Source organism: Lemur catta, chromosome 5 (genome assembly GCF_020740605.2).
Source record: "Lemur catta isolate mLemCat1 chromosome 5, mLemCat1.pri, whole genome shotgun sequence".
NCBI lineage: Eukaryota > Metazoa > Chordata > Mammalia > Primates > Lemuridae > Lemur > Lemur catta.
The window spans coordinates 49,139,103-49,162,272 of record NC_059132.1 but is presented as its reverse complement, the minus strand read 5'-3'; the positions used below and the strand labels follow the sequence as shown (position 1 = coordinate 49,162,272).

Sequence of the window (23,170 nt, the reverse complement as noted above, 5' to 3'; positions counted from 1 at the left end):
CGGTGGACAGAAGAGGGAGGGAGGAGCAAGATGAGAAGGGTCTAAAAGAATGAGACCTGTCATTCTTGACACCTGTGTCGCAAGGAGCCCTTCTGGGATTCGGTGCTGTCCTCTCACATGTAGGCAGCCTGCCCAGAATGTGCCAGCTGTGAGACCGCTCAGGTCCCCGAGATTCACTGGTGCCCTCTGGCTGCTGCAGTCTGAGTGGGTTGTGTAGCACATTTGTGTCGGTTCCAGTGAAATGAGAAACTAAAGGGCTGAAGCTCCCTGGGCAGCACAGAGACACACAATGGGTGCGAAAGCAGTATGGTGCCCACCACGTGGGCTGTGGTCTGTGGGGAGGGAGAACGACCTCCAGGGTGCCAGCACCCTTGTGCTCTGTGCTCAAGAAGCTCCCAGTTCCCCGAGGGCAGAAGCGCTTGGGCTCCTGAGGACAGAGGGGCTGTCTGACAGTTTGGGGGCCTGCAGAGTGCCAGAGGTGTGAGGGGAGGAAAAACAAACCTCCCCACCTACCGTTTCCCTGGGGCTCCGAGGTCGTCCGGGGTCTCTCTCTGCCAGAACGTTGCTCCTTCCTGTTCTGCCCTGCGAGTTCTTCCCGTGGGATCTGTGGTGGGTTCTGGCACTGTGTCCTTAGAATTACACCTGGGGTGTGCCTTACCATCTGAGACTTTCTGTTCTTCCTCATAGGATCCGGTGCCCGATATCTGTAGTCAGCCATTCTGCCTGTATTCCCCTCTGTGTTCTTTCTAGTGAGGGTTTCTGAAGATACCTTTAAGACATGATATCATTACAAGCTGCACATTACTTTTTAGAATTCTGATTCCCCATTTTTCCTCAAGGTGGAAATTGATGGCACAGTTTTGTTTTTGTTTTTCTTTCTCAGCTTTCAGGTAGTGGTAGGTGAAGATTTTTCACTTCCTGAATGTCTCGTTTTACAGCAATAAAATCAAAGTCTATAGAAGTAGACACAAAAAGCAACTGTCAAGGGAAAGACTTCATTATTAGGGATGTGCTACGAACACAAATGTCTGTTAATATATCTTTCTGCTCCGAATGTTTTTTCTTTTCTTCCTTGATTTATGTTCAGAGCTCATAGACTGGGAATATCTCTTCTTTTTGTTTCTGGTGTTCGTCCGTGCTCCCCCACCTTTTGAAATGGTTTTACATCCACCTAGATTTTTCTTGCAGAAGACGTTTCTTCAGTCTCTGTCCGTTCATTCCCTCTCTGACCCCATATTCAGTTACACCTTTGTGTGTAGTAGCTATGTGTGCCTTTCATTCATCCATCATTGCCCAAGAGGTTTTATTCCTGTGTATTTCTCCCTTTCTTGCAAAGCCCTGAGTGGGTACAATCATTTATCTTTAGCTTTTTGACAAACCACGATAGCAGCGACTTGAAGTTTTTGCAATGTCGACCCTTGTTCATAAGGTACTACTAAAATCTAAACTCCCACGTATTCCCAGACAAGAGATAATTCACAGAAGTATAAATCATGTGAACGCATTGCAAAATATAACACAAAATTAATGTAAGTTACTTAATGGTACTTATTTCAGAAATGCTCAGACTACCTCGGGAAATGTTTGTCGTAGGTTATTCTTGTTATGAAAATAATCTAATGGATATCATAACGCTTTCATAATAATGCATTAGCAGTAAGGGGAGTGATATTTGGAAGATGTCTGTATGAGCTCTCACAATCCTCTCCCCATGAGAAGATGTAGGGGAACAAATCAGAGAACTGAGGGTCAAGTAAAACCTGTGTCATAGATCATGTAAAGTGCTATCTCTTTCAGGCTTGTCAGATTTTATTAATGAATTATTAAGTTTTGACTCTTCTGTTTCTTGTTTAAGGTTTCTCAGTTAGTGTTTGGTCTCTCGATACTTATCTGAGTAATATCTGTTATTGTTTGATATAATCTTGGTAGCTGTTTTAGATCTTTTGGAGAATAAGGAGAGAGAAATAGATAAGCCTTTGATTGGATATCTTTGTTAACGAAAATTGAAATGTCAGGTTATATACAGGAGGTTCTCAATCTGTTTGGATGAAATCAGAAAAGCAATTTTGAGCCACAGCCCTCTTAGAGAAATGAATGCAGCGATTATTTCTTTCTGGAGTTACTCTGATTTATCTTGTGGCAATAGTATCGGTACCTAGTGGCCACCTGTATGTACACATGCCACGTCAACGTAAACAAAATTGTCGATTGCTTGCTCACATAAACTACCTTTTATCACAGAAACATGCTGAAGGCATGGTTTCCAAAGGAGTATACAAAATCATCTCTGGGCGATGATTTTTTAATTTTAAAAATATCTCCCGCTAAGGGCACGCTTTATATTGTTCCCGGGAAGCTCTGTGAACTTTCGTATTCACAGTTGTTCCACCTGGCCTGTACAGTCATTCATCTCTAAAACTGAGGAACCCTGTACATTTGACATTTCAGTCAAATTCTTCTGTCTTCCTAGGAACATTGGGTCCCCCTTGACGATCGTAGGTGTACCTGAAGATTTTTAATCTTCAATGTGGACAATCATGGCTTTACTTTCTTCATACTAGATGCTCTCTCCGACTGTTAACTGCTACCCTATCTAGTATAAAGGGGAAATTAGAGCTATTAGTATGTCCTTTACCGGGGCAGAAGGAAAAGCACGTGAAATTCAACATAGAGTATTATGTTTCCTTTTTACCTTATAGTAGCATTTAAAGATGCCTCCTAATTCTGTAATCACACAAATGGAGAAGGAGGTCTTCTACAGTTTAACACTCATCAGATAAATTTTTACAAAGGAATCCTGTTGAACTGACATTTTGAATCAGTGTTGTAGAATTCAGCTGTTTCATTTCATTTCATTTAAACATGCATATCCCGGCAATTTTCTGGAAGTAAATATTTGTGTATATAAATAAAAGTATATTTTATATCCTTCAATCAGACACTGAGTTATGTAATAGAAAAATTGCATCCCGTCTTTTATTTCCCTCCTCTCCTTATCCTTCTAGAATTAGCGAGTTCTTTCTATGTTTGCCTTATTGAATTCTACCACTTTTGTATGGTTTTCAAATATTTACCTTCATAACTCCAGATAATTTTCCCGAGTAAACTTACCAAATCCTATGCCCAATGTGTTTACCCAGCTCTGTGTTGTGCATCACATCCACTTGGTGTCTCAACTTTGACGCATTGCCAAGTGAAGAAGTCCTTGACCCTTGTGTAAGGCTTCCTGACTGTCCATAATATACTCCGACATCTGGCTTGTTCACCCCAGGAAACAACCCCAAAGAAATAGCAGTGAAAGACTCAAGCAGGAGCAATCAGCTCTCCAGTCCTCCCCCCAGTCACCAATTCTGTCATTCACCAAGTTCTGTATCTTCTACCTGCTCACCATTTTTCCTATCTTATTATGCTTACTCACTCTCTGACTTACGATGTTGGAAGACTGTTTTCTGGACTCCTGCCCCCCACCCCCACTTGGTAAGTTCATTTAGCTTTCCATTGCTGCCTGGGTGACCTTTCTAAAATATATTTGTGAAGATGTAAGTCATCTCCTCATTGAGGGGATCCTCATTCCATGACTGATTCTCCCGTTTTCCCTCTCCATGCCACTTCCTTTAGCTGTTTTGAAGTTTTACCACATTATTTTCCTTCCCCTATTTACTTGGTTGCTTCCTTATCCTTGTGCTGATCCCACATGTCAAGAAATTCTTCACACCTTTAGTCTGTATTTTGTGTGCCTTTCAAAATCCATTCCTCTCTTTGTAGCGTTTCTGGAGTTTCCCAGTTAGAACGGACTGTTCTGTCCTTTGTGCCCTCACTGGACTTTGTTCAGTCCATTTGTCGAACTGGTGACTTAGTGACTTACCCATTTGTTTGCTTATTTGCTTCCATACATCTCAAGTCCCGCTTGAATATCAGGCAGAATCTGCCTTCTATTTATATGTTCCCCTTTGTCCCAGAATATTACCCATGATTTGGCAGACACAGTGACTGTGTATTATCTGACTGAATGAGTGGGTGAGTGAGAGAATAAATTCAATGTGTTCTGAAGTGCATTTCTTTTTTTTTTTTTTTTACAGGAGGAGACAACAAAGCCAGCAGGTTTAAGAGAGGAAAATGGTATGAGTATTATTGAAAATGCTCCACGAGAGCAAAAATGTAATGTCAGTTTTACTGTAACGCGTGAAAATAGCAGAAGCGGTAAATCAGTGACTATCTCTGAGATTTTTCCATGCGTAAATACTGTTGTAAAGGCACCAGTTAACGTATGTGGTTTCAAATGTAACAACCATTGCCTGGAATTATTTTTCTTTTCCTGTTTTCCTTCATACGGCCTACCTTTTATTCTTTTAATCTGCACCAATTCTGAAATAATTTTTTGCTATTAATTTTATTTCATCTGAATAAAAGTGAATGGCAGTAGACTTGTGTAGGTATTTGAATTATACAGTGACACATGTTCTCATAAATGACTCTGTGAATGACATTTTACAGCTAAGATGTCCTTGTTAACATCTGGACCGAAGGAAGAGGAAGCGTCGTCACCTTGGGATTCGGATTCGGAGGTACTGTGTTTTGTTGTTGTTGTTGTTATGCTGTTAAAATCTAAGCATTGAGTGAAGTTAAAATCCAAGAAGGGGTGGTGTGATGTGACAGTCTGACCTCTGCATTTTCATATAAGGGCTGTTCGTCTTACAGTTTTCAGCTTATAGGTCAGTAAATAATAATGTGCTAAGGACATTACAGCTGTACAGTATAATTCTGCTAGTTTGCTGCATTTTTTTAAGAGGCCATCATACTGTAGGGTAAAAAATAAGGCTTAGAAGTGGGAAAGAATCAATTTGGGCTTTGAAGTATGTTGACCTACAAGCTAAAGAATTCTTCCGGGTCAAGCCGTGGCCAAATGTAAAATTGCATGGTACATGTGAACGTGTGAAAGGTCCAATGCCATTCAAAGAGAAAAAGTTTGGAGTAGAATGTTTTGGAAGCTGGAAGTAACAAAGATAGTGCCTGAAACCTGAAGATTTTAAAACGTTGGATAGTCAAGTCAGGATATTGAGGAAACAGGAGATGGAAAAGTATGGGGAATAGTAAATACGTGAGAGTTTAATAACAGCAATTCTATTTAGTGATATTTTGATGAGTAGAATTTGTTTTCAAAAACAAAATGCGCTAAATATATTTGTGGCTGCTGTGCTTTTACAAGGGTAGGTAGGAACTAGTGATGACATATACTAAGGGGACAGCTGTGGAAAGAGCTTGGAAGGGCCTGACCTCTTAGGTAGAAGCAGCTGCTGCACAGTGGTACCTGGACGGAGGAGAAGTCAGGTGACATGGTAGCATCCTGGTTATGTCACTGATTACACTAGGCATGAAATCTGCAGGAACTGCCAGGGCTGGGCCAGCAGTGGTGGAAAGAAGGGGGAGGGAGGAGCAAGATGAGAAGGGTCTAAAAGAATGAGACCTGTCATTCTTGACACCTGTGTCTCAAGGATCCTTTCTGGGATTCGGTGCTGTCCTCTCACATGTAGGCAGCCTGCCCAGAATGTGCCAGCTGTGAGACCGCTCAGGTCCCCGAGATTCACTGGTGCCCTCTGGCTGCTGCAGTCTGAGTGGGTTGTGTAGCACATTTGTGTCGGTTCCAGTGAAATGAGAAACTGAAGGGCTGAAGCTCCCTGGGCAGCACAGAGGCACACAATGGGTGCGAAAACAGTATGGTGCCCACCACGTTGGCTGTGGTCTGTGGGGAGGGAGAACGACCTCCAGGGTGCCAGCGGCCTTATGCTCTGTGCTCAAGAAGCTCCCAGTTCTCTGAGGGCAGCAGCGCTTGGGCTCCTGAGGACAGAGGGGCTGTCTGACAGTTTGGGGGCCTGCAGACTGCCAGAGGTGTGAGGGGAGGAAGAACAAACCTCCCCACCTACCCTTTCCGTGGGGCTCCCAGGTCCTCCGGGGTCTCTCTCTGCCACAACCCGTTGCTCCTTCCTGTTCTGCCCTGCGTCTTCTTCCCGTGAGATCTGTGGTTGGTTCTGGCACTGTGTCCTTAGAATTACACCTGGGGTGTGCCTTACCATCTGAGACTTTCTGTTCTTCCTCGTAGGATCCGGTGCCCGATATCTGTAGTCACCCATTCTGCCCATATTCCCCTCTGTGCTCTTTCTAGTGAGGGTTTCTGAAGGTATCTTTAAGACATGATATCATTACAAGCCGCACATTACTGTTTAGAATTCTGATTACCCATTTTTTTTTTTTTCCCTCCTAGGAGAAACTGATGGAATGTTTCTGTTTCTATTTTTCTCTTTTTGTATTTATAAGTGTACAGCTTTGAGATAGTGGTATGTGACCATGTTTCACTACTGGAATGCCTCATTTTATAGCAATAAATTAAAGTGTACAAAAGTGAAGACAAAAAGTAACTGTCACATATATGTTAGTCAGTATTATTGTGGATGTGCTATGAACAGAAGTCTCTGTTATAGATCTTATTGTGCTGAATGTCTTTTCTTTTCTTTCTTGATTTACGTTCATAATTGAGTGGAAATGTTTCTTCTTTTTGTTTGTGTGTTCATCCATGTGCCCGCAGCTTTTGAAATGGTTTTACACCCACCTAAATTTTCCTTGCAGGAGACGTTTCTTCAGTGTCTGTCTCTTCATTCCCTCTCTGCCTCCATATTTAGTTACAGGTTTCTTTGTAGTAGCTATGTGTGCCTTTCTTTCATCCATCAGTGTCATATGAGTTTTATTCCTGTTTATTTCTCTCTTTCTTGCAAAGACCTGAGTGGGCACAATCATTTCTCTGTAGCTTTTTGTCAAACAAGATAGAAGTGTCTTATACTACTTTGAATCTCCATCCTTTTAGGTAAGGTACTAGTAAAAACTAAACTCCCACATATTCATGGGCAAGAGATAATTCATACAAATATAAATCACGTGGATGGATGTAAAAATATAACACATGATGACTGTAAGTTAGTTCCTTAATGTTAGTTGTTTCAGAAATGCTCTCAACTATGTCGGAAAATTTTTGTCCTAGTTTATTCTGGTTAAGAAAATACTCTAAATGAATCATAGTGTTTCTATAGTAATGAAGTAGGGATGAGGGGGATAATATTTTGAGGACATCTGTATTAGCTCCCATAACGCTCTCCCCACATAAAGATATATGTTAAATAATGACAGAATTGAGTGTTGGGTCTACATTCAAGTTATTCCACAATCTGTGCACGTTGTGTTGATTCGTCTGGTAATGGTGAACATTACACTTGAGTTACCCGTGTTGATACTCATTTTTATTAAGGCTTCTGTTTTTCGTTCTAGAATGTTGCACAACCGGGATTGACGAAGCCAATGGCCACTTCTCAGCAACTCACGAAAAGTGGTAAGCTATTTCAAGACTGCCTATATTGTGTTATTCCTTGTTAACTAATTACACATATTTTCATATACTCTTTATTTTTGCAATAGTAAAAGGCAAATATAATGGTGTGGGAACAGAAAAGGAAACCATGTTACAGGACGGTATTTCTCATCATCGAGATGTGTTTGAAAGCCTTCCGACGTCAGTCAAAGTCCAGGGCTTTCATGCTCGTTTCGTGGCAACACATTGCCCTGGTCTGCAACCTTTCTTGATGTCTTCAACTGAGGAAGGTCACACAGAGGTAAGTTAGTTTAAGGACCCACAACAACAAAAACCCCTTCTTTTCCCCACGCTTTGTTCACATACCACCCCCTGACCCTCATCATGCTGACAAGGATCCTAGAAAGAAATGGATGGCCTCAAGGTCATCATAGAAACCAGTGTAATCACAAGAGAGAGAGATGTACAGGATTGAGATTTATAAACTTTGGTGGGAGAAAACAATTCTTAGGGCTGCCACTGTGTGAGCAAAGAATTAGAAAGCAATCCAAAAGTGCTGCTCCACAAATATGTGGATGGAGGAATGAATGAAGGGGAAGAATTCATGTGCGAAGGGCAAGATAAACGTAATGATTGAGTAAGAGCGTCAATATGACAGATTAGTATAAAAACACCTCAGAAATAGTGGAGTTAAATGAGAGCAGGATCTCTGCACATTAAAAAATATGGAGAAAATGCTTTTACTTTTTATTTTTATTTTTATTATTTTTTTTGAGACAGCGGGCTAGAGTGCCGTGGCATCGGCCTAGCTCACAGCAACCTCAAACTCCTGGACTCAAGCAATCCTCCTACCTCAGCCTCTCAAGTGGCTGGGACTACAGGCATGCGCCAATATGCCTGGCTAATTTTTTTCTATATATTTTTAGTTGTCCTGCTCATTTCTCTCTATTTTTAGTAGAGAGGGGGTCTTGCTCTTGCTCAGGCTGGTCTGGAACTCCTGAGCTCAGAGGATCCACCAGCCCGGGCCTCCCAGAGTGCTAGATGGAAATGCTTTTCAATGCAAATTAAGACTCCGGGAGGTGGGGTGGGAGGGGATGGAGGTATGACTGCATGGTGAGTGCCAGGCACACTGTCTGGAGAATGGACACGCTTGAGGCTCTGACTCAGGGGGATGGGCGGGACATGGACAATGTATATAACCTGAACTTATGTACCCCCATGATGAGCTGAAATAAAAAAAAATAAATAAAAATAAAAATAAATGCAAATTAAGAAACGAGAGGCAGTCAGTGCAAAAGATTCTTCAGAATGACATATCCCTCATGTTAATGAAGGACTGAAAGAAAGTTTGAGATGATTGTCGTGAACATTAATCAGCTGGGCATTTTAAAATTGCTAGAAGAGGATAATTTGAATGTTGCTAGCATATAGAAAAGAGAATCATTTAAGGTGATGGATATCCCAGTTACCCTGTATGGTTCTATTAAAATGAATGTTTCAAATTATCACGTGTTAGTCCTCATATGTGTACACCTAGTGAGCATCAGTTAGAATCCATGTGGGAAGTAAAGAAAATTTAATCCTCACTTCTTTTCAATTTAGTAAAGTGATGTCTTGTCTTCAATCTAGTAAAATCTGTGTCCTACATGATGCAAAGTAGTTTTGACTCTTTTGTTTCTTGGTAAACGTGTCCAACTTAGTGTTCAGTCATTCCATCAGTTACCTAAGTAATTTATCTTATTGTTTGATATAATCTTGGTGGCTGTTTTAGATCTTTTGGAGAATAAGGAGAGAGAAATAAATAAGCCTTTGATTGGATATCTTTGTTAACGAAAATTGAAATGTGAGGTTATATACAGGAGGTTCTCAATCTGTTTCGATGAAATCAGAAAAGCAATTTTGAGCCACAACCCTCTTAGAGAAATAAATGCAGCGATTATTTCTTTCTGGAGTTACTCTGATTTATCTTGTGGCAATAATATCAGTACCTAATGGCCACCTGTATGTACACATGCCACGTGAACGTAAACAAAATTGTCGATTGCTTGCTCACATAAACTACCTTTTATCACAGAAACATGCTGAAGGCATGGTTTCCAAAGGAGTATGCAAAATCATCTCCAGGCGATGAATTTTTTAATTTTGAAAATATCTCCCGCTAAGGGCACGCTTTATATTGTTCCCGGGAAGCTATGTGAACTTTCGTATTCACAGTTGTTCCACCTGGCCTGTACAGTCATTCATCTCTAAAACTGAGGAACCCTGTACATTTGACATTTCAGTCAAATTCTTCTGTCTTCCTAGGAACATTGGGTCCCCCTTGACAATCGTAGGTGTACCTGAAGATTTTTAATCTTCAACGTGGATAATCATGGCTTTACTTTTCTTCATACTAGATGCTCTTTCCCACTCTTAACTGCTACGCGATCTGGCATAAAGCAGAAATCAGAGCTGTTAGTATGTCCTTTACCAGGGAAGAAGGAAAAGCACATGAAATTCAACAATGAGTATTATGTTTCCTTTTTACATTATAGTAGCATTTAAAGATGCCTCCTAATTCTGTAATCACACAAATGGAGAAGGAGGTCTTCTACAGTTTAACACTCATCAGATAAATTTTTACAAAGGAATCCTCTTGAACTGGCATTTTGAATCAGTGCTGCAGAATTCAGCCATTTCATTTCATTTCATTTAAACGTGCATATGCCAGCAATTTTCTGGAAGTAAATATTTGCGTATATAAATAAAAGTATATTTCATATCCTTGAATCAGACACTGAGTTATGTAATTGAAAAATTGCATCCCGTCTCTTATTTCCCTCCTCTCCTTATCCTTCTAGAATTAGCAAGTTCTTTCTATGTTTGCCTTATTGAATTCTACCACTTTTGTATGGTTTTCAAATATTTACCTTCTAACTCCAGATAGTTTTCCTGAGTAAGCTTACCGAATCCTATGCCCAATGTGTTGACCCAGCTCTGTGTTGTGCATCACGTCCACTAGGTGCCTCAACTTTGACGCATTGCCAGGTGAAGCTGTCCCTCACCCTTGTCTGAGTCTTCCTGACTGTCCGTAATATACTCCGACATCTGGCTTCTTCACCCCAGTAAACCACCCTGAATAAATAGCAGTGAAAGACTCAAGCAGGAACAGTCCAGCTCTTCAGTCCTCCCCCCAGTCACCAATTCTGTCATTCACCAAGTTCTGTATCTTCTCCCTGCTCACCATTTTTCCTATCTTATTATGCTTACTCACTCTCTGCCTTATGATGTTGGAAGACTGTTTTCTGGATTCCCGCCACCCCACCCCCACTTGGTAAGTTCATTTAGCTTTCCATTGCTGCCTGGATGACCTTTCTAAAATTTATTTGTGAAGATGTAAGTCATCTCCTCATTGAGGGGATCCTCATTCCATGAAGGGGACAGCTGATGTCCTAGGATGGCACGTGACTGGTGTGGTTCAGACTGATTCTCCCGTTTTCCCTCTCCATCCCGCTTCCTGTAGCTGTTTTGCAGTTTCACCACATTATTTTGCTTCCTCTATTTGCTTGGTTGCTTCCTTATCCTTGTGCTGATCCCACATGTCAAGAAATTCTTCACACCTTCGGTCTGTATTTTGTGTGTCTTTCAAAATCCATTCCTCTCTTTGTAGCGTTTCTGGAGTTTCCCAGGTAGAACGGACTGTTCTCTCCTTTGTACCCTCACTAGACTTTGTTCAGTCCATTTGTCAAACTGGTGACTTAGTGACTTACCCATTTGTCTTCCTATTTGTTTCCAGACATCTCAAGTCCCACTTGAATATCAGGCAGAATCTGCCTTCTATTTATATGTTCCGCTTTGTCCCAGAATATTGCCCATGATTTGCAGACACAGTGACTGTGTATCATCTGACTGAGTGAGTGGGTGAGTGAGAGAATAAATTCAATGCGTTCTGAAGTGCATTTCTTTTTTTTTTTCTTTTTCACAGGAGGAGACAACAAAGCCAGCAGCTTTAAGAGAGGAAAATGGTATGAGTATTATTGAAAATGCTCCACGAGAGCAAAATGTAATGTCACTTTTACTGTAACACGTGAAAATAGCGGAAGCGGTAAATCAGTGAATATCTCTGAGATTTCTCCATGCGTAAATACTGTCGTAAAGGCACCAGTTACGTAAAGGCATATGTGGCTTCAAATGTAACAATCGTTTCCTGTAATTATTTTTCTTTTCCTGTTTTCCTTCATACGGCCTACCTTTTGTTCTTTTAATCTGCATCGATTCTGAAAAAATTTTTTGCTATTAATTTTATTTCATCTAAATAAAAAAGAATGGCAGTAGACTTGTATAGGTATTTGAAATATAAAGTCAGACATGTTCTCGTAAATGACTCTGTGAATGACATTTTATAGCTAAGAGGTCCTTGTTAACATCTAGACCAAAGGAAGAGGAAGCGTCGTCACCTGCGGATTCGGATTCTGAGGTACTGTGTTTTGTTGTTGCTGTTGTTATGCTGTTAAAATCTAAGCCCTGAGTGATGTTAAAATCCAAGAAGGGGTGGTGTGATGTCACACTCTGACCTCTGCATTTGCATATAAGGGCTGATCGTCTTACACTTTTCAGCTTATACGTCAGAAAATAATGGTGTGCTAAGGACATTACAGCTGTACAGTATAATTCTGCTAGTTTGCTGCATTTTTTTAAGAGGCCATCATACTGTAGGTTAAGAAATAAGGCTTAGAAGTGGGAAAGAATCAATTTGGGCTTTCAAGTATGTTGTCCTACAAGCTAAAGAATTCTTCTGGGTCAAGCCGTGACCAAATGTAAAATTGCATGGTACATGTGAACGTGTGAAAGGTCCAATGACATTCAAAGAGAAAGAGTTTGGAGTAGGATGTTTTGGAAGCTGGAAGTAACAAAGAGAGTGCCTGAAACCTGAAGATTTTAAAAGGTTGGATAGTCAAGTCAAGATGTTGAGGAAACAGGAGAGGGAAAAGTATGGGGAATAGTAAATACGTGAGAGTTTAATAACAGCAATTCTATTTAGTGATATTTTGATGAGTAGAATTTGTTTTCAAAAACAAAATGCGCTAAATATATTTGTGGCTGCTGGGCTTTTACAAGGGTAGGTAGGAACTAGTGACGATGTATAGTAAGGGGACAGCTGTGGAAAGAGCTTGGAAGGGCCTGACCTCTTAGATAGAAGCAGCTGCTGCACAGTGGTACCTGGACGGAGGAGAAGTCAGGTGACATGTTAGCATCCTGGTTATGTCACTGATTACACTAGGCATGAAATCTGCAGGAACTGCCAGGGCTCTGCCAGCAGCGGTGGACAGAAGGGGGAGGGAGGAGCAAGATGAGAAGGGTCTAAAAGAATGAGACCTGTCATTCTTGACACCTGTGTCTCAAGGAGCCCTTCAGGGATTCGGTGCTGTCCTCTCACATGTAGGCAGCCTGCCCAGAATGTGCCAGCTGTGAGATCGCTCAGGTCCCCGAGATTCACTGGTGCCCTCTGGCTGCGGCAGTCTGAGTGGGTTGTGTAGCACATTTGTGTCGGTTCCAGTGAAATGAGAAACTGAAGGGCTGAAGCTCCCTGAGCAGCACAGAGGCACACAATGGGTGCGAAAGCAGTATGGTGCCCACCACGTGGGCTGTGGTCTGTGGGGAGGGAGAACGACCTCCAAGGTGCCAGCAGCCTTGTGCTCTGTGCTCAAGAAGCTCCCAGTTCCCTGAGGGCAGCAGCGCTTGGGCTCCTGAGGACAGAGGGTCTGTCTGACAGTTTGGGGGCCTGCAGACTGCCAGAGATGTGAGGGGAGGAAGAACAAACCTCCCCACCTACCCTTTCCGTGGGGCACCCAGGTCCTCCGGGGTCCTTCTCTGCCACAACCCGTTGCTCCTTCCTGTTCTGCCCTGCGACTTCTTCCCGTGGGATCTGTGGTGGGTTCTGGCACTGTGTCCTTAGAATTACACCTGGGGTGTGCCTTAGCATCTAAGACTTTCTGTTCTTCCTCGTAGGGTCCGGTGCCCGATATCTGTAGTCACCCATTCTGCCCGTATTCCCCTCTGTGCTCTGTCTAGTGAGGGTTTCTGAAGATATCTTTAAGACATGATACCATTACAAGCCGCACATTACTGTTTAGAATTCTGATTACCCATTTTTTTTTTTTTCCCTCCTAGGAGAAACTGATGGAATGTTTCTGTTTCTATTTTTCTCTTTTTGTATTTATAAGTTTACAGCTTTCAGATAGTGGTATGTGACCATGTTTCACTACTTGAATGCCTCATTTTATAGCAATAAATTAAAGTGTACAAAAGTGGAGACAAAAAGTAACTGTCACATATATGTTAGTCAGTATTATTGTGGATGTGCTATGAACAGAAGTCTCTGTTATAGATCTTATTGTGCTGAATGTCTTTTCTTTTCTTTCTTGATTTACGTTCATAATTGAGTGGAAATGTTTCTTCTTTTTGTTTGTGTGTTCATCCATGTGCCCGCAGCTTTTGAAATGGTTTTACACCCACCTAAATTTTCCTTGCAGGAGACGTTTCTTCAGTGTCTGTCTCTTCATTCCCTCTCTGCCTCCGTATTTAGTTAGAGGTTTCTTTGTAGTAGCTATGTGTGCCTTTCTTTCATCCATCAGTGCCATATGAGTTTTATTCCTGTTTATTTCTCTCTTTCTTGCAAAGACCTGAGTGGGCACAATCATTTCTCTGTAGCTTTTTGTCAAACAAGATAGAAGTGTCTTATACTACTTTGAATCTCCATCCTTTTAGGTAAGGTACTAGTAAAAACTAAACTCCCACATATTCATGGGCAAGAGATAATTCATACAAATATAAATCACGTGGATGGATGTAAAAATATAACACATGATGACTGTAAGTTAGTTCCTTAATGTTAGTTGTTTCAGAAATGCTCTCAACTATGTCGGAAAATTTTTGTCCTAGGTTATTCTGGTTAAGAAAATACACTAAATGAATCATAGTGTTTGTATAGTAATGAAGTAGGGATGAGGGGGATAATATTTTGAGGACATCTGTAGTAGCTCCCATAACGCTCTCCCCACATAAAGATATATGTTAAATAATGACAGAATTGAGTGTTGGGTCTACATTCAAGTTATTCCACAATCTGTGCACGTTGTGTTGATTCGTCTGGTAATGGTGAACATTACACTTGAGTTACCCGTGTTGATACTCATTTTTATTAAGGCTTCTGTTTTTCGTTCTAGAATGTTGCACAACCGGGATTGACGAAGCCAATGGCCACTTCTCAGCAACTCACGAAAAGTGGTAAGCTATTTCAAGACTGCCTATATTGTGTTATTCCTTGTTAACTAATTACACATATTTTCATATACTCTTTATTTTTGCAGTAGTAAAAGGCAAATATAATGGTGTGGGAACAGAAAAGGAAACCATGTTACAGGACGGTATTTCTCATCATCGAGATGTGGTTGAAAGCCTCCCGATGTCAGTCAAAGTCCAGGGCTTTCATGCTCGTTTCGTTGAAACACATGGCCCTGGTCTGCAACCTTTCTTGATGTCTTCAACTGAGAAAGGTCACACAGAGGTAAGTTAGTTTAAGGACCCACAACAACAAAAACCCCTTCTTTTCCCCACGCTTTGTTCACATACCACCCCCTGACCCTCATCATGCTGACAAAGATCCTAGAAAGAAATGGATGGCCTCAAGGTCATCATAGAAACCAGTGTAATCACAAGAGAGAGAGATGTACAGGATTGAGATTTATAAACTTTGGTGGGAGAAAACAATTCTTAGGGCTGCCACTGTGTGAGCAAAGAATTAGAAAGCAACCCAAAAGTGCTGCTCCACAAATATGTGGATGGAGGAATGAATGAAGGGGAAGAATTCATGTGCGAAGGGCAAGATAAACGTAATGATTGAGTAAGAGCGTCAATATGACAGATTAGTATAAAAACACCTCAGAAATAGTGGAGTTAAATGAGAGCAGGATCTCTGCACATTAAAAAATATGGAGAAAATGCTTTTACTTTTTATTTTTATTTTTATTATTTTTTTTGAGACAGCGGGCTAGAGTGCCGTGGCATCGGCCTAGCTCACAGCAACCTCAAACTCCTGGACTCAAGCAATCCTCCTGCCTCAGCCTCTCAAGTGGCTGGGACTACGGGCATGCGCCAATATGCCTGGCTAATTTTTTTCTATATATTTTTAGTTGTCCTGCTCATTTCTCTCTATTTTTAGTAGAGAGGGGGTCTTGCTCTTGCTCAGGCTGGTCTGGAACTCCTGAGCTCAGAGGATCCACCAGCCCGGGCCTCCCAGAGTGCTAGATGGAAATGCTTTTCAATGCAAATTAAGACTCCGGGAGGTGGGGTGGGAGGGGATGGAGGTATGACTGCATGGTGAGTGCCAGGCACACTGTCTGGAGAATGGACACGCTTGAGGCTCTGACTCAGGGGGATGGGCGGGACATGGACAATGTATATAACCTGAACTTATGTACCCCCATGATGAGCTGAAATAAAAAAAAATAAATAAAAATAAAAATAAATGCAAATTAAGAAACGAGAGGCAGTCAGTGCAAAAGATTGTTCAGAATGACATATCCCTGATGTTAATGAAGGACTGAAAGAAAGTTTGAGATGATTGTCGTGAACATTAATCAGCTGGGCATTTTAAAATTGCTAGAAGAGGATAATTTGAATGTTGCTAGCATATAGAAAAGAAAATCATTTAAGGTGATGGATATCCCAGTTACCCTGTATGGTTCTATTAAAATGAATGTTTCAAATTATCACATGTTAGTCCTCATATGTGTACACCTAGTGAGTATCAATTAGAATCCATGTGGGAAGCAAAGAAAATTTAATCCTCACTTCTTTTCAATTTAGTAAAGTGATGTCTTCAGTCTAGTAAAATCTGTGTCCTACATGATGCAAAGTAGTTTTGACTCTTTTGTTTCTTGGTAAACGTGTCCAACTTAGTGTTCAGTCATTCCATCAGTTACCTAAGTAATTTATCTTATTGTTTGATATAATCTTGGTGGCTGTTTTAGATCTTTTGGAGAATAAGGAGAGAGAAATAAATAAGCCTTTGATTGGATATCTTTGTTAACGAAAATTGAAATGTGAGGTTATATACAGGAGGTTCTCAGTCTGTTTCGATGAAATCAGAAAAGCAATTTTGAGCCACAACCCTCTTAGAGAAATAAATGCAGCGATTATTTCTTTCTGGAGTTACTCTGATCTGTCTTGTGGCAATAATATCCGTACCTAATGGCCACCTGTATGTACACATGCCACGTGAACATAAACAGAATTGTCGATTGCTTGCTCACATAAACTACCTTTTATCACAGAAACATGCTGAAGGCATGGTTTCCAAAGGAGTATACAAAATCATCTCCGGGCGATGATTTTTTAATTTTAAAAATATCTCCCGCTAAGGGCACGCTTTATATTGTTCCCGGGAAGCTATGTGAACTTTCGTATTCACAGTTGTTCCACCTGGCCTGTACAGTCATTCATCTCTAAAACTGAGGAACCCTGTACATTTGACATTTCAGTCAAATTCTTCTGTCTTCCTAGGAACATTGGGTCCCCCTTGACAATCGTAGGTGTACCTAAAGATTTTTAATCTTCAACGTGGATAATCATGGCTTTACTTTCTTCATACTAGATGCTCTCTCCCACTCTTAACTACTACCCTATCTGGCATAAAGCGGACATTAGAGCTATTAGTATGTCCTTTAGCGGGGCAGAAGGAAAAGCACGTGAAATTCAACATAGAGTATTATGTTTCCTTTTTACATTATAGTAGCATTTAAAGATGCCTCCTAACTCTGTAATCACACAAATGGAGAAGGAGGTCTTCTACCGTTTAACACTCATCAGATAAATTTTTACAAAGGAATCCTCTTGAAGTGGCATTTTAAATCAGTGTTGTAGAATTCAGCCATTTCATTTCATTTCATTTAAACATGCATATCCCGGCAATTTTCTGGAAGTAAATATTTGCCTATATAAATAAAAGTATGTTTCATATCCTTGAATCAAACACTGAGTTATGTAATTGAAAAATTGCATCCCGTCTCTTATTTCCCTCCTCTCCTTATCCTTCTAGAATTAGCGAGTTCTTTCTATGTTTGCCTTATTGAATTCTACCACTTTTGTATGGTTTTCAAATATTTACCTTCATAACTCCAGACAGTTTTCCCGGGTAAGCTTACCGATTCCTACACCCAGTGTGTTTACCCAGCTCTGTGTTGTGCATCACGTCCACTGGGTGCCTCAGCTTTGACGCATTGCCAGATGAAGCTGTTTTTGACCCTTGTCTGAGTCTTCCTGACTGTCCGTAATATACTCCGACATCTGGCTTCTTCACCCCAATAAACAACCCCGAATAAATAGCAGTGAAAGACTCAAGCAGGAACAGTCCAGCTCTCCAGTCTTCCCCCCAGTCGCCAATTCTGTCATTCAGCAAGTTCTGTATCTTCTACCTGCTCACCATTTTTCCTATCTTATTTCGCTTACTCACTCTCTGACTTATGATGTTGGAAGACCCCCGCTTGGTAAGTTCATTTAGCTTTCCATTGCTGCCTGGGTGACCTTTCTGAAATATATTTGTGAAGATGTAAGTCATCTCCTCATTGAGGGGATGCTCATTCCATGACTGATTCTCCCATTTTCCCTCTCCATCCCACTTCCTGTAGCTGTTTTGCAGTTTTACCACATTATTTTGCTTCGCCTATTTGCCTGGTTGCTTCCTTATCCTTGTGCTGATCCCACATGTCAAGAAATTCTTCACACCTTCGGTCTGTATTTTGTGTGCCTTTCAAAATCCATTCCTCTCTTTGTAGCGTTTCTGGAGTTTCCCAGTTAGAATGGACTGTTCTCTCCTTTGTGCCCTCACTGGACTTTGTTCAGTCCATTTGTCGAACTGGTGACTTAGTGACTTACCCATTTTTCTTCTTATTTGCTTCCATACATCTCAAGTCCCGCTTGAATATCAGGCAGAATCTGCCTTCTATTTATATGTTCCGCTTTGTCCCAGAATATTGCCCATGATTTGGCACACACAGTGACTGTGTGTTATCTGACTGAGTTAGTGGGTGAGTGAGGGAATAAATACAATGTGTTCTGAAGTGCATTTCTTTTTTTTTTTTTTTTTACAGGAGGAGACAACAAAGCCAGCAGGTTTAAGAGAGGAAAATGGTATGAGTATTATTGAAAATGCTCCACGAGAGCAAAAAAGTGATGTCAGTTTTACTGTAACGCATGAAAATAGCAGAAGCGGTAAATCAGTGAATGTCTCTGAGATTTTTCCATGCGTAAATACTGTTGTAAAGGCACCAGTTAACGTATGTGCTTTCAAATGTAACAACCATTTCCTGTAATTATTTTTCTTTTCTTGTATTCCTTCAATACGGCCTACCTTTTGTTCTTTTAATCTGCATCAATTCTGAAATAATTTTTTGCTATTACTTTTATTTCATCTGAATAAAAGTGAATGGCAGTAGACTTGTGTAGGTATTTGAAACATACAGTCACACATGTTCTCGTAAATGACTCTGTGAATGACATTTTACAGCTAAGATGTCCTTGTTAACGTCTGGACCAAAGGAAGAGGAAGCGTCGCCACCTAGGGATTCGGATTCGGAGGTATTGTGTGTTGTTTTTGTTGTTGTTATGCTGTTACAACCTAAGCATTAAGTGAGGTTAAAAGCTGAAAAGCAGTGATCTAACTTTTCATTCTCGCCTCTGCATATGCATATAAGGAGTTATTGTCTTATGATTTCCCGCTTGTTGTTAGGAAAACAATTCTGTGCTAAGTATATAGCAGCTGCCTAGTATAATTGTGCTCTTTTGCAGCATTCATTTAACAAGGCAGTGCACTGTAGTGCAAAATCTAAGGCTTAGAAGTGACAAGGAATCAATTAGTGCTCTGAAGTATGTTGATCCAAACCTACCCAATTAGTGCAGTGGAACCCATAGCCCAGTGTAAGACTGTACGGTACATCTGGATGTGGACAGGGCTAATGAGAGATAGAAAGAGTTGAAGTGTAATTATTTCCCAACATGCACTACAAAAGATAATGGCTGAAATGTGAAGACTTTAATATGTTTGGATTGTCAAGTAAAGATGTTCAAGGAACACTACGGGACAAGGAAAATTATGGGGAATAATCAATATGTAAGATTGTAATAACAAATCGGTTTAGTGATATTTTGATGAATATAATTCATTTTCAAAAATAGAATGAACAGAATATATTTGTGGCTGCCATGCTTTTGCAAGGGCAAGTATGACTTAATGACAATGGACAGTAAGGGCACAACTGTGGAAAGAAATGGGAAGGGTCTGACCCCTTAGATAGAAGCAGCTGTTGCACAGTGGTACCAGGACTGAGTGGATGTCAGATGACATGTTAGTATCCGATTATGTCACTTATTGTAGTAGGCGTGGCATCTGTAGGAACTGCCAGGGCTGTGCAGTGTGGGTGGGCAGGGGAGGAGGAGGAGAAGGAGGAGAAGAGTCTAAAAGGATGAGACCTGTCATTCTTGACCCCCATGTCCCAAGGATCCCTTCTGGCATACTGTGTTGTCCTCTCACCTGTAGGCACTCTGCACAGACTGTGACAGCTGTGGGCTCACTCAGTTTCCCCAAGATTCACTGGTCCCCTCTGGCTGCTGCAGTCTGAGTAGGTTGTGCAGCACATTTGTGTGGGTTCCAGTGAAATGAGAAACTGAAGAGCTGAAGCTCCCTGGGCAGCACAGAGGCACACAATGGGTGCGAAAGTAGTATGGTGCCCACCATGTGTTCTGTGGTCTGTGGGGAGGGAGAACGACCTCCAGGGTGCCAGCGGCCTTGTGCTCTGTGCTCAAGAAGCTCCCAGTTCCCTGAGGGCAGCAGCGCTTGGGCTCCTGAGGACAGAGGGGCAGTCTGACAGTTTGGGGGGCCTGCAGACTGCCAGAGGTGTGAGGGGAGGAAAAACAAACCTCCCCACCTACCCTTTCCATGGGGCTCCCAGTTCCCCTGGGGTCTCTCTCTGCCAGAACATTCCTCCTTCCTGTTCTGCCCTGCGACTTCTTCCCGTGGGATCTGTGGTGGGTTCTGGCACTCTGTCCTTAGAATTACACCTGGGGTGTGCCTTACCATCTGAGACTTTCTGTTTTCCCTCATAGGATCCAGTGCCCGATATCTGTAGTTAGCCATTCTGCCTGTATTCCCCTCTGTGCTCTTTCTAGTGACGGTTTCCAAAGGTATCTTTAAGACATGATATCATTACAAGCCGCACATTACTGTTTAGGATTCTGATTACCCATGTTTTTTTCTCCTAGGAGAAACTGATGGAATGTTTCTGTTTCCATTTTTCTCTTTTTGTATTTATAAGGTTACAGCATTTAGGTAGTGGTGTGTGACCATGTTTCACTACTTGAATGCCTCATTTTATAACAATACAATTAAAGCCTACAAAAGTGGAGACAAAAAGTAACTGTCACGTAAATATTAGTCAGTATTATTGTGGATGTGCTGTGAATAGAAGTCTCTTTTTTAGATCTTATTGTTCTAAATTGCTTTTCTTTTCTTTCTTGATTTACATTCATAATTGAGTGGGAATGTTTCTTGTTTTTGTTTGTGTGTTCATCCATGTGCCTGAAACTTTTGAAATGGTTTTACACCCACCTAAATTTTCCTTGCAGAAAAGGTTTCTTCAGTGTCTGTCCCTTCATTCCCTCTCTGTCTCCATATTTAGTTACAGGTTTCTGTGTAGTAGCTTTGTGTGCCTTTCTTATCACAGAAAAATGCTGAAGGAATGGTTTCCAGTGGAATATAGAACATCATCTCTGGGTGATTATTTTTTACTTTTAAAAATATCTCCCGCAAAGGGGACTCTTTATGGCATTCTCAGGAAGATTTATGAACTTTAGCATTCATAGCTGTTCCACTTGGCCTGTAGATGCATTCATCTCTAAATCTCAGGAATCCTGTACAGTTTACATTTCAGTGGATTTCTTCTCCTTCTTATGAACATTGAGTCCTCCTTGATAATTGAAGATGTATCTGAAGATTTTTTTTTTTTTTGAGACAGTCTTGCTGTGTTGCCCGGGCTAGAGTGAGTGCCGTGGCATCAGCCTAGCTCACAGCAACCCCAAACTCCTGGGCTTAAGCGATCCTACTGCCTCAGCCTCCCCAGTAGCTGGGACTACAGGCATGCGCCACCATGCCCGGCTAATTTTTTGTATATATATATTTTAGTTGGCCAGATAATTTCTTTCTATTTTTAGTAGAGATGGGGTCTCACTCTTGCTGAGGCTGGTCTCGAACTCCTGACCTCAAGCAATCCACCCGCCTCGGCCTCCCAGAGTGCTAGGATTACAGGCCTGAGCCACCACGCACAGTCATATCTGAAGATTTTTAATCTTTAACTTGGGGAATCATAGCTTTATTTTCTTCAACTAGATACCATCTCCAATTTTTAACTAATAGCTTATCTGGTGTAAAGAGAAATTAGAACTATTCATATGTTGTTTACCAGGGCAGAAGAAAACCACATCAATTTCAACATGGGGTTTTACATTTCTTCGTATGTTATAGCAGCATTTAAACATGCCTCATAATTCTGTAATCACACAAATGGAGAAGGAGCTCTTTTACAGTTTAAAACTTTTAAGATTAATTTTTACAAAGGAATCCTCTTGAATTGGCATCTTGAATCGGTGTTTGAAAATTCAACAGTTTGATTCCTTTTAAAAATGCATATCCCGGCAATATTCCAGAAATGAACATTTGTGTATGTAAATAAAAGCACATTTTATGTCCTTGAAACACATATTGAGTTAGATAATTGAAAACTTATATACAGTATTTTTTTTTTACCACCTCTGGTTTTTATTTTTGGAATTTCAGAGTTTACATTATTGAATTCTACCACTTTAGTATATTTTTCAAATACTTACCTTCTTTACTCTGTGTAATTTTCTTAAGTAAGGTTACTCCTCCTCCCGATTTTTTTACATGTATCTGTCTTGTACATCACATCCCCTGGGTACCCAAGCTTGTTATAGTGTCACATGAAGCTGTCCTTGACCCTTGTCTGAGTCTTCCTGATCTTCATAATCTACTCTGCCATCTGGCTTCTTCACCCTAGTAAAGAGCCCTAATAAATAGCAGTGAAACTCTGAAGCAGGAACAGTCCTGCACCGCAGCCCTCCCTGCAGTCCCCAGTCCAGTCATTCACCAAGTTGTATATGTTCTAGCTGCTTACCATTTTTCATATCTTATTAGCCTAACTCACTCTCTGACTTACAATTTTGAAATACTCTTTTCTCGTTATCCTGGCTCCCGCCAGGTTCATTTATCTTTCCGTTGCTGCCTGGGTGACCTTTCTAAAATATATTTGTGAAGACCTAAGTCATCTCTTTATTCAGAGGATCCTCATTACTTGAAGGGGATAGTTCACATTCTGGGTCATACACGTCTGCTGTGGTTGGGACTGATTCTCCCATTTCCACTCTCCATCCCGCTTCCTATAGCTGTGGTCATTTTACCACATTTCTTTGCTACTCCTAATTACCAAGTTGTGTTCTGCCTCATCCTTTTCATCAAGTTCCCCTGTGTAGAAAGCATTTATACTCTCCTTCTTCACTTTGTTTTTCAAAATCTGGTCCTATTTTTGCAGCATTTCCTCAGTTTACCAGGTAGAAGTGACGGTTCTCATATTCATGCCCTTACTATCCTTTATTCAGTTCAATTATAGAAGTAATGAATTTTCTTTTTCTGTTTTTTTTTTTAATACATCTCAATCCTGTCTTGAATGTAGTGCAGAATCTGCCTTTGTTTATGTGCTCAGCTTTTCC

The 23,170-nt window shown here is 41.0% G+C and overlaps 2 protein-coding genes across 2 annotated transcripts in view; both read left to right on the top strand.

Moving 5' to 3' along the window:
* Positions 1-16,962, top strand: part of LOC123638769 (putative ankyrin repeat domain-containing protein 19) — a 79,843-nt gene extending 62,881 nt beyond the window's left edge. The window contains exons 12-14 of the mRNA XM_045552600.1: positions 11,740-11,810; positions 14,560-14,592; positions 16,927-16,962. Coding sequence (XP_045408556.1) covers positions 11,740-11,810; positions 14,560-14,592; positions 16,927-16,962 — 140 coding nt within the window. The remainder of the gene's footprint in view (positions 1-11,739; positions 11,811-14,559; positions 14,593-16,926) is intronic.
* Positions 16,963-18,490: 1,528 nt separating this feature from the next.
* The window catches only part of LOC123638251 (coiled-coil domain-containing protein 144A-like), a 46,670-nt gene continuing 41,990 nt past the window's right edge, over positions 18,491-23,170 (top strand). The window contains exons 1-2 of the mRNA XM_045551732.1: positions 18,491-18,523; positions 18,900-18,970. Of these exons, the coding sequence (XP_045407688.1) occupies positions 18,905-18,970 (66 nt within the window). The 5' untranslated portion in view covers positions 18,491-18,523; positions 18,900-18,904. The remainder of the gene's footprint in view (positions 18,524-18,899; positions 18,971-23,170) is intronic.